This window comes from Melopsittacus undulatus, chromosome 2 (genome assembly GCF_012275295.1).
Source record: "Melopsittacus undulatus isolate bMelUnd1 chromosome 2, bMelUnd1.mat.Z, whole genome shotgun sequence".
Lineage (NCBI taxonomy): Eukaryota > Metazoa > Chordata > Aves > Psittaciformes > Psittaculidae > Melopsittacus > Melopsittacus undulatus.
The window spans coordinates 17,532,112-17,543,859 of record NC_047528.1 but is presented as its reverse complement, the minus strand read 5'-3'; the positions used below and the strand labels follow the sequence as shown (position 1 = coordinate 17,543,859).

Sequence of the window (11,748 nt, the reverse complement as noted above, 5' to 3'; positions counted from 1 at the left end):
ATTGGAAAGACCTACTGCTAGTGGTGTAGTGGATCTGATGCTGCTCAGTGGTCCACGCTGTACGGGGCTAACTGTGGGGATCCAGTCTAATCCTACACACTGAAGACCCCTTGGCATTTGTAGATCTTCTGATTTAGTTTCATCTGAAGGTATCAAGGCTCAAAGCCTGCCCCAGTGCACAAACTGAAGTGGAAACCATCAGATTTTATAAAAAGGCAAACTCCTAAATCAAACTGAAACACAGGCACAAGCACAGAGCCCATTTGCTCCTACACGTGTACAACAGTGTTTTCTCCAGCATATTTTTCAGAGGCAACGCCGTCTTGTAACTCATATCCAGTAACGTGACATGACTCCAAGATGGAGTTATGTGAAGAAAAATGCATTTCAGATCAGTTTTAAGCCTTGACAGTTCCACTTGTAAAGACGCTGGCCAGCTTCTCCACTCCCCATCACTTTCTAAGCTGTATTTAAAGACTAATCCCGCTCACCCTACTGAACACTCGCCAGCACCTCTAAGCGACTGGCGCCCGCGGTCTCGCTAACGCCCGAGTTCACCGGCCCGCCCTCGGAAACACGACCGAACCGGGCGACACCCGAACAAGGCTCCCGCCCCGGTCCCGCCCTGCCCTCCGCCACTGCCGCCTCAGCCCTGGCCGAGCCCGGCGGGGAACAGCTGGCAACGCCTCTGCCTACACAGGGGGCGCGCACAGCCGCGGGCCCCGTCAGGTGCGGTAGCCTCGAAACGGCGGTGGGCGGTGCCGGGCCCCGCCCCGGGGCTCCACAGGTCCCGCCGAGTGCCCCGGGCCCGCCCCGAAGGCGGGGCAGGCGGGCTCACTGGGGAGAGGAGAAGGAAGGCCGGTGGCGTGCAGGGTGGGGGTTGTCTTTGGCAGCGACGAGGCCCTCCGTGGCTGGCGGCCGGCGGCCGGCGGACACGCTGCGGCGCCGCCGCCGCTTCACCTCCCCGCCCGAGCAGAGCCGGGCCGCTCCTGGGATTGGCTGCGCGGCCGCCTCGTCCCAGAATGCAGCGCATGGCGCGTCATTGAAGAGAGACCATGATGGCGGCGGCCGCGGCGGCGGGGGGGGCCCCCGAGGTGATCGCCCAGCTGGAGAACGCGGCCAAAGTGCTTATGGTGAGGCGGCGCGCGCCGCGCCTGGACAGTCCGCGCAGCTCCCCTCTCCCTTTCCCGTCTCCGGTCACGCCGCCCGTGGAGCCTCCCGCCGCCATCCCTCCGGCGCGGGGCTCGGGCGCAGACCGCCGGGGCGCGGTGCTTTCGCTGCCCTGTGTGCGCTTTCTCCCGCTTCTCGGCCGGAATCCTCTCCACTGTGCCGGCTCGTCCTTGTCGCCTTGCAGCCGGGGCCGGCCCCCGCCGCACACGCCGTGCCGGTCCTCCATGTGCCGCCCGCGCTGCCCTCGTCTCGGGCAGGCTGCCGGCTTCCCGCCCCGGCGGGGTGTCCCGAACCCCCGCACCGCCATTGTCCGCCGCGGAGACCTTTGCCGAAGTTGCCTCCGGGCAACTGTCTCCCGGTACGGGAGCCAGGCCCCGGGGCGCTTCCCGCGGCGGCGGCAGGGTGGAGGCGCGTCCTGCCCGCTGCGCGTTCCCGGCCCGGTGCGGGCAGTGAGGCACCAGCGGCAGCGCGGAGGCCACCTCGGCCGTGCCCCCCAGCGCCGTTCGCTTCCAGAGTTTTCCTTTCAGCGGAGTAGCGCGGGGCGGCCAGAGCTCACGGTGCTGCCGCCTCGAAGTGGATAATGGCACTTGGCATCCTGGTCTGTTTATTAGCAGTTAACTGTCCGTACCACTGTGAATGTGTTGTGTGCCGCTTTCCATGACCGTGTGTAAAAGAAAGTCCGTGCGGCAAAGAGCAGAAGTGGAATGGAGCTGAACGCATGTAGTGACCATTGGTGTTAAAACATCCTAGTCACGCATCCTTGTAAAAGTTGTTTGTATAAAAAGCTGTATATTGGGATATGTCGTTTACAGGTTAGTCATTTACAGATTTAGATCTTCTAAAAATGTTCAGCTGAAAACCTTCCCCACAAAATTTATCTCACCAAACTGTGATTCCAACAGAAATGAAGTTTGCAAGTTGTTGGCATCAAAAGGATTCAGAAGAACCAGGCAAATGGTAGGAAAGTTTGTCTGGTATCCGTAATTGATCAATGGCAAGAGCCTGGATGACTATGTTTGATGTCTGGCTGAAGCAGCCTCACTGAAGTGGCAGGCAGCTCTGCTCATGAGTGTTCTCATCAAAATACATGCGTATTGCTCCTTGTGAAATCAAAGCCAGAAAACTACTGACTGTGTTTACAAATGGAAAAGTAAAGTTGGATAGCTTAGCAACAAGCACTAACCCTTTTTAAAAAAAGCTTCTCAAAAGTATATGAACAGTGATACATCTTAAGCTGTGAGCTGCCTTTGGGTCATGCATGCCTTGGGAAAACATAACTCTGCACATTATTGCACCTTCTTGTAAGGTCTGTGTATCTCAGTTTTAAAAATAACGCAGTTGCTGAAATTACCAGCAGTGTTTGACTGTGTAGGGGAAATCTGTAATGAGTATTATTATGAGACACAACATGTGTGTGGAAGGAAGCTGGCGGTTAGGTAGTTTTCGCTATCAAACTGATAGTACATGAGATGGCATCTCCAAAGTTTTGTAGCTGTGCTAGAAAAGTTAAGGTTACTTGTGTTGGCATCCCCACCCTAGCATAGCCTTGCTAGCATAGACAGGGAAAAGCAATTTAATGTGGAGTTAAATAAGAGTGCTAATACAATGGAAAGATGTGAGCCTCTTATGATAACATTTGTGCTTTTGTTGAAGACTAGGTGCTAAACTTGCTGGTAAAAATATGTCTTGGTTCTGCAGGCATGTGGTTGTTGGGATCCTTGTTGAATTCCTAGCTTCCTCTCTCCATTCGGTCTATGACAGAATGAAAACTGACTTGCTGCAATCATTAGCTTTTTCTTGTTCTTTTCCGTTTTCCACAGATGCTCTTGGAAATTTCATAGGCAGCACTGAACTGACAAGAATTAGTTAGATGGCTCTTCCAGAGGAAGATATTTAGTGAAGCTATCACTGAGGCTAAAGACCCAGAATCGGGCTTTGAACTGGGCTGGCTGTAGAAGAGCTGTGAGAACTGTTTAGGGTTATTGCTCTGTGCTCCTTCTCAAAAATCATCAAGTCTTTGGAGTGATTGAGGAGAGAAGGAGTGCAGCTAACCAGGTGCTTTACAAAGGCGGATGTGGGACCACAGAGACTGAAAGGGTTATGTGCACTGCTCCAGTTCTTTCTCACTATCAACTATGGAAGAACCCGAACAGTGGTGATCTTAATTTAATTTACACTGGTAAAATCTGGTAAAAGGTCTGCTTTGGGCTGAGGGCAGGAAGTAGCTGTGTGAGGCAGTTTGGGGGTGTGAACTGATGAAGTGATCTGGTGGGATCACTTAGAAAGGTATTTATGTGAAAATCTGAGTACTTAGGGAAGGGTTGTGCAAGTAATGGAGGTCCTGGGTAGAGCCTGGCACCTTGCAGTGGAGCCATACCTGAAGTGATGGCTGAGGGCAGAGCTGTGAATGGTCTGACAATAGGTGGCAGCAGGTTTCAACTGCGCCAGGGATTCAGGGAGGTTTTCTTGTGGCAGATCTGTGGCAGCTGAGACAGTAGCAGTTCTTGCAAAATACATATGGCTGCGGAGGCGTCAAAGGTGGTGCAATGTATCTGAGAATGGAGCAAGGAGTGGTGGTGGTTTACGTGATAATTGTCTTGATTTGAAACTGAAACACTGAGCCTTGAGGAGACTAATGGACTAGAGGAATTCAGACATGCTAATAAAAAAACCTGAATGTGTTCTTTTAGGGTAAGTATAGGTTGCTGTAAGCTCTCTGTATCTTTGGTGAGTGGTTTGGGTTTTTTTGTTTTGTTTTATTCCTGTTGCTTTGGATTAGTTAAATTTTCCTTTGGAAAACTGCTTTTTATATGTCAGATAAGAGATAAGCTAGCTCTGATCTCATAAATTGCTGATCTTTATGGATTCTACAAGCCATGGTGTTCAGTGTATGAAAACTGGAGTCAGTCTGTGTTCTCATCAAGTGTAGCTGTATACAAATGCTTTTCCTTTGTTACCAGTAACACCTTTTAACAAGTTTTTTGTTAAAAGATTCAAAACAATCAAAAAGCTTAGATTGGGAAATTATTGAAACTTGCTGTAAGTTGAATTGTTATAAAAGATGAAACTTGAGTTGTCATTAGCTGTCAAATATGACTTTGAAAGCTGGTCCTGTGACAGTTTTCTCTGATGTGTGTAAGAGCATTTCCTATATGAAAGAAGTATGTGCTTTTTGGGTACTTAATTACTCTCCAGCAAAGCTAAATGGTGTTTACTTCAAGTAAGGTCTCCATGGTGTAGTGTAACTTAAATCATAAAATGGTGAGTGGCATTTCAGTGCCACAGGCTGGTGTACACCTGTGATCTCTGTGACTTTGGTTTGGTGAAGACCATACACCAGCATCTGTATGAGTCAAATGAGTTTACTGCTCCTCCGTTTCCAACTGGCATGGCATTCCCTAACCAAATGTATAGGGTTTCTGTGTATTATGTTCTGTGTAGCTCAGGTGCTAATTAATGCTGAATATAATTAGTTGCACACTGTCTTAATAGCTGTCTTCATGCATCACAGAAGACATAGGTTGCATTATTAAGGAAAGAAATGTAAATGTCATACCATAGGTGAGAAGATGAAGTAGGAAGCATGAGTAAGACTGTTCAGTTATTGATTAGTGTATTAAAGCAGGTTGAAATTTTGTAGCAGATGATGTGCTGTGACACCTAAATGTAAATTCACAGGTTATAGCTTATTGTCCTCACCCCTCCAAAAAGGGGTGCTCTGTTCCTACCTACAGCTTTATTTTCTCCCTGCTGAACATATTAATATTGCTGAGTTGACACAGGAATTAAAGAAGGGAATGGATTTCTGTCAGGTTAGGAAGACAAATTGGCTATCTGTGCAGCCATTTAGGTTGCAGGGCTAAGGCCAGAAGGGGGAGCCTGAAATTAGATTGTTGGACATGTACAGGGCTGGTCTACTACTGTTAGTAGTAGTGAGATGTAAGGTTGGCTCAAGTGTATCATATACCTTCACTGTACAATCCACTTGTACAATTTTCTTAGAGGTGTACAATGAAAAAACAAGAAGTTACAAGTTTCAGAAAGGGAAATGAGAGAAGGCAAAAAAGAAACAACACCTCAGTAACTGTGGTTGGTGAATGCAGTGGTGCAGGCTGCCTGGAGAGGCTCTGGGATCTCCCAGCTTTGGAGGTGTTTAACACTTGACTGAACAAGGCCCTGAAGAGCCTGATCTAACGTTGAAACAAGTTCTCTTTTGGATGGTGGCAGGGTTGAACGAAGCAAGGTCCAGAGAGCCCTGTCATCCTAAACTATTCTGTGTGGTATGGCTGGGTACTTTAACAGGTTCAAGAATATTTGAGCAAATTCTTTTTTTTAAGTTTGTAAACTGTTTTCTGTTTTGTGAATGGTGGTGAGTTCTCTGAGGGTGAGAAAGGAGTTAGTTTGTGAGCAAGGAGTTAGTTTGTGAGCAAAGACTTAGTTTGTGAGCAACTACTGTAGTTTGTGGCTTATTCTGCTCTTCTGGGGGAGGTTTCAGGGTAGTCTGACAATGGTCATACAAACCTCTCAGATGTTGAAATAAGTTTATAGAATAAGAGCATAAGGGATCACATTAGTATCCCTAACTTCCAAGACCAAATTGTTTATATCATCTACCCCAACAATTTGTCTGCTTTGCTTTTTTTGACCTGTCTTTCTTGGTCTTCAGGATGACAATCGTCCTTCCACGAGGAAGTTCAGTTTCTCACTGCCATCTGTCTTGTGGGACAGTTTTTTCAGCCTCTGAAGCATGACTAATAGTAAGGGTGAAAGGGAGAGATGAACTAGCTCTGGTTTGTTATGGCAGGTTACCTGTTGGAAGAAATCAGACAAATAAATCATTCTAATGGTGATATTTGTTGAAGTCCTCCACGTCAATACCCAGCAAAACAAGCTGTGTGCTACGTTACAGCTTTGGATTAGACTAGATGTCTGCTCAGCTGAGTTCTGTTTCCAGTGATGGTCTCTAACTGCTGATTTGGAGAAAGGGCTTGAAAAATAATCCTTTCACTAGTGTACATTTTACCTTACTTGAATTAGCAATTTCAGGAGCTCGAGGTAGCATCATTGTGTTTAATAATTGTTGATCAACTTTTCTTCCATGAATTTGCCCAGTTGTTTGTGGAATGCATTTATATTTTTTGTTTTCTTAGTATTTATATTATACTTGTCTGATAGTAATGAGTTTCACAGGTGATTTTGGAAAAAATCCCACATTATGTTCTTTGAGAAAAGCCTGTTGTTTGATAATTTAATTCCTTCTTGAATTATAAGAAATGCCTGATCATTGTTCTGATTTTTCTTCTATGATGCTGCATCGTTCAGTCATCTGTTTCTTAAACTGAAGGCTCTTGTAATTTTTTTTGTGTGGTAGATTCCCCACATACCTAATCATCTCTGTACTCCTCTGTAGCTTTTCATTATACCAGTTTTTAAATGGGCTGACCAGAACTGCATTCTTTTGTGATGTGGGTACTTGAGGATTTTAGATGGTTGTAAATTTTTTTGTATTCTTCTGTATTTTTTTCCTAATAGTACTTAACACTGTGATTTCCTTTTATTCAGAGCAGCAAAGTTATGTTTTCAGAGGACTATGCCCAAGTTATCCAGATCACTTTCTGGAGTGGTACCAAGTAACTTAGAGTCCATCATGCGTATGTACAGTTTTTCCTCCCTTTCTTTAAGAACTGGTGTGGTTGGTGCTTTTTACAAGCACACAGTTCAGATTACAGCTTGGGAGATAAGTATGTGCAGTGTGCAGTATGCTAATGAAACTTTTATTTGGGAGCTGAGAACAAGTGTGCGTGGAGCATACCCAAACTAAGGATGAGGAGCTGGGAATAGGAATATGAGGATTGATAGAGATTCCGATATCTTTGGAAAATAGACATAGCATCTGATTAAATTGGATTCTTCATGCTTAGAGCTTGTTTTCTGTGGCTGTTTCATAGAGGGAATATTCACCTTTTGAATCAGGATGATGTTTCACACTCATTTGACATATCACTGTTTCATTGGCATATTTCTGTATTTTGTTCTGAGTCGTCAATGGCAATACTGTGTGTCTGCTGCTAGATTTGTCTGCTGGGGAGCTTCATTAATCTGTAACTCTGTCTGGATAATTCTTCTGGCCCTACCTACTGCTGTCTTCCCTTTAACCTGCTCCCTAAGAGTCTTATCATTGTTATGTTAATCTATGTTCATTAGTTAATTAACAGCTTTCCCTATGGAGAGGTAGAATAAATCCTCCTGATTATTAAGTTGAGCTGATGTTGTCACAAGCAGCTAAGTAAAATACTCCTTTTCATCAATTTCTGGCATTGTTTTGGTAATAAAAAGTATGTTTGGATTAGGTATATATAAGATCTCCACTTCTGTGTCCTGACTTGATGTAGGGGTGGAATTCTGGGGTTTGATGACCATGTCCTTTTCCATTTTTCCAGAGGAAAATGGTATTTTTTGTACCTATCTTCTTTTCTGCTTTCCTCAACTTCCCCAGAACAAACCAAAGCGGAACTGATGCCAGTGTTGGGGCAATGACCTGATAGATGGAATGGAGTAACATTTGGAGCAATTTTGATGCATAGTGGGGTGTATAGGTAGCATAAAAACACATACATGCTGGAAGAGGTGTCATAGAAAGGAGGGTGCCATATTGATGTGTAGGAGATGTTGATACGAATCTTCAGTTCTTCATCCTGTTAAAGTCTGTCAAAATATCTTGTTGAATGACTAGTTGTTCGAATAGGGATTTTAAGAAATAGAGGAAAACTGGCAGGAGTAAACATTTTAAATGGTCTCTCTTCTTCTCCCTCCCTGCCTCCCAAAAAGGAAAACATCAAACTTTCCGACTACTGAGATTTAATGAGTGGCGGCTCTGCCAAGACATAGAGTAGTAGTACACCAACCTGAGTAGCTGCACAGTGGTCTGGGTTTGGAAGTGGATGCAGGGAGGAAAGGTTTTTTAATTCAGGTGGCTTTCACTGTGTTACATTATAAACAGTTTTGCTACCTTGACTGACATGAAAAGGCTTGCCTATGCTCCTAAAAGAAACTTTGGTCAAATTATGCTGTTAAACATTTTAAGAAGTAGCAGATAAAGGCTCTTTGTCCTCAGACCAAACTTGTTGTTGTTTTTTGTTTGTTTGTTTCTTTGGATTTTTAATGGAAAATACACTTAAAGTAATTTGGATTAACATAGGAGCAAGTGAATGAACATTTTATTGCTTTTGTTACTCTAGAAGTCAGGTTAGCTTGTTTAGTGATACCTACCAGATTGAAAATTTACAGAACTATAAAAGTGAATGTGAAGAAAGGCTGAAGATTTATCATGGTTTGTGATAAAATTATGAATGTTTACTGTTGTGTAGTAGAGCTGTGTTATGGGCAAGCTGTGGAAATGGTGGAGGCACAGCTGTAGTAGTGTTGAAAATATGGCTTATGCCATTGTCTCCTGAGTCTTTCTTGAAGTAATTTGTGGCTGTGAAATAAAAGTGCTGAAAGGTATTTTGCCATGGAATTTTACTGTTTATGACAGGTATTCCTGGGATTTCAAAAGGCTTGGCCAAAGTGAAGCGTATCTAGATTCCCAGGCTTGCAAGTGTGACATGGATATAGGCTAAGTTTTCACAGAAGCCTCAGCCAGCCTAATAGTGAGTGGCTGAGGAAAAACATTACTTGTCTTTTTTACTGGATTGATTATCTGCTAGTTTAGTGAGCTGGACTAGCTAATGGAAGGACCTGCCAGCTGCCAAAGCTAGCATGAGGTAATAATGTGTGTCTAGGAGTGGAAAAGAATTAACATGACTGGAAGGAGAGGAAGAAACTATACATCACTGCATTGCCTCTGGAAGAGCCACAATCTTGGAGCTCTGGAGAGGCAGCCCATGGTCACTAATATCAACTTAGTGATAGGATCTATCTCTGTTTAGGCTTAGTGTCCTGTTGTAACAAAGGAAAAGAATACCAGCATCCTTCATAAATGCGTTTTGAAATCTATTAATGGGAAGAGTTGCAGAAAAGTTAACATGATAGTTGTCTATTTGTGTGCTTCAGTGAAGTATTCTGTTTTCCTTGTAAGAGAGGACAGTAATGCTTACAGTTCTGGTGTTTTGAGGGTGTTGCTGTAGAATGATGTTAAGGCTGTATTGGAGTGAAGGAGGGCAGAGGTAGTTTGTAGAATTAAAAAACAAGGTTACAGCTTCATTAACACAAGAGTTTGAAAATCCAGTAGCTGGGCATACTGCAGAGGCTGGTGCATTGGCTTGTGCTACAGGGCATCTGTGGCTCTGGATGTAGGCATCGGTTTGTACAGAGATCAGTGGTGCAGTTGGATGATAACCATAATTGAATTATACCGTCCTTTATTATTATAAAACGATATTCCAACTATTGTTGTGGCCTTAGTGGTGATGTGCAAACAATATAAAAGCTAACGAACAGCAGAAACAATTGTACGAACACAAACCACACTGGCTCAATTAAGCTCTTGTTAATGGGTTACTGCAGAACTGCCACTTTTCTGTCACATGGCAGCACAAAAGAAGCCATACCTCCATACCACGTGGCTGGGGACAGAAGGAAGATTCTCATGCTGGTGAGGTGAGGGCAAGCATCATCCTCTCTGAACAAGGATCTACGTGTGTAATTTCTCTGCCTCGGGCACACAGTGAAGGCTTTTCTGTTTTTGCTGATTTTATCTGGCTCTGCAAATAGGTGGTACTCAAGGTTTTGGAATGAACTTGCCAAAACGTGATCTACTATAGCTTGGGCTTGTGTCAGTGGTCTTGGCATCATGTGAGCCCGTAAGTCAGTTCCTCAGTTGCCTTGCCATGACTTTACCCAGATGTTGGTATTTGTAGACCCTGCCTGCCTGCTGTGGGTTTCACCTTACAACTCTGTTAAGTTTCCTCTTAAGTTACACCCCTCATCTTAAAGCTACATTTTGCATGTTTGTGACTGGTAGATTTCATGGGGACTCCTCTACAGCATCTCCTTATATAGATGTGTATGTAGGAACTGGAGATGCCCAAATGGGTCTGTATCTCAGTTGCAACAGGACTGCAGTCCTGACAGGGAGATAGGGTGAGATGTATGGTCACCTTTGCAGCTGGTTTGATTTGAGGTGCCTTCAAGCTGAATTTGTGTATTGTTAAAGCAGCGGCTGAAAAGCATTACTTTAAACTTCACTGATCTTATGTGCAAGCAGAGCTTTGGGTGTTTTCTGCATTGATCATAATTATGTTTTGTTGTGGTTTTGTTGTTTGTTTTTTTTTTTAATTAAGGCCTTAACTGTTCACGTTTAGTTTAACTTTATCATCTCTTCAGTCACTGACTTCTACTGTTTGCTCTGCTAATAATGCTGCTATTTGACTTTTCTTTCAACCATTATTTTTTGATAGCTTCCTGTATGGGTACATCTTGCATTGTTATTGAGGAAGTGTGCAGATAGGTTTACAAAACATGTACATTCCTCCCTAGTGAAGAAAACATGAATAGTGCTCTCCTTACCCATCAACAACAGCAGAAGCCCAACCCAAAAACCAAACATGCTTTGCCCTGAGAGAATTAGGGAGGCTTAGCTGCAAAACCTTTATTTTGTGAGGTTGTTTAAAGTGGGATTAAGAACAGATGTTGGGTAGCTTCAGGATAATGAATTGTTTAGTGGGGCATATATAAATATTAAAATCTAATATAATGAGAAATGGCAATATTGTTTCTGGAGCTGTTTTCCTGTTCGTGTTACAGTAACATTCCCTCTAACAGTGCTGAGAATAAAATATATAATTGTGACTGCATTTCTTCACAGTCATTTCTCAGTAAGTGTGTGGAGCCTTGTGACTGTTCAGAACTTAAGACATTGTTAATTTATGCAGGTTTCTTAGACTGAACTCAGACACTTAACTTTAAGGGAGTCTCAAAATTATCACTTCTAAATACAACCCCAGAATGTGTGTATGTGGAATAAAGAAATCTTCATAAAAAAATGCTTCTGGGAAGAGGATTTCTCAAAATACGTATTGTGTGTCTACTCCTCTGTGTATTGGAAGATGAACACAGAGATATGTGACTTCTTTGGTAACCTGGTTCAGGCTGTATCTGCAAGAACAGAACGAAGTAGTGAAACAAGGTGCAAGTAAAGGTCATCCTACCTTCTCAAGTATGTACAATTCTAGATACATTTTTGCCAGTAATAGGTAAAATGTTAGGGAAAGGAGCTTTTTTCAGGTGTATTCAGAAAAGGACAGATTTTTTTCCCTGGTTTTGAGTGAAAGAAGTTATTAACTTCATAAAATAATTTTCAGTTTCACAATTTCTCCTTATCCTCCAGGCTGACTTAAGTGATGAGCTTCCTCCACTGGCCTCTGATCGGTGTCTCTGTTTTTACTAAACTTTGATTTTATATCTCTGGAGCTACATTTCTGTTTGCTTACATGATTCAGGTATTGTTTTGCATGTAGTTTACTTATGTCTTCCTGTAAGTTTTCATTAATGCCCCAACAATTAAAAGACATTAATAAATGTGGTTTAGGCCATGCCATTTTGAAAGTACACTAAGCCAAATAAGTTTTCCATATCAAA

At 43.5% G+C, this 11,748-nt stretch overlaps 1 protein-coding gene across 2 annotated transcripts in view; it reads left to right on the top strand.

Annotated features, from left to right (window-relative positions):
* Positions 1-909: 909 nt before the first annotated feature.
* Positions 910-11,748, top strand: part of XPO4 (exportin 4) — an 82,753-nt gene continuing 71,914 nt past the window's right edge. The window contains exon 1 of one of the 2 annotated variants that reach the window (XM_005149754.4): positions 910-1,133. In XM_005149754.4, coding sequence (XP_005149811.3) covers positions 1,056-1,133 — 78 coding nt within the window. In that variant the 5' untranslated portion in view covers positions 910-1,055. The remainder of the gene's footprint in view (positions 1,134-11,748) is intronic. The other variant, XM_031049514.2, reaches the window with a different exon arrangement.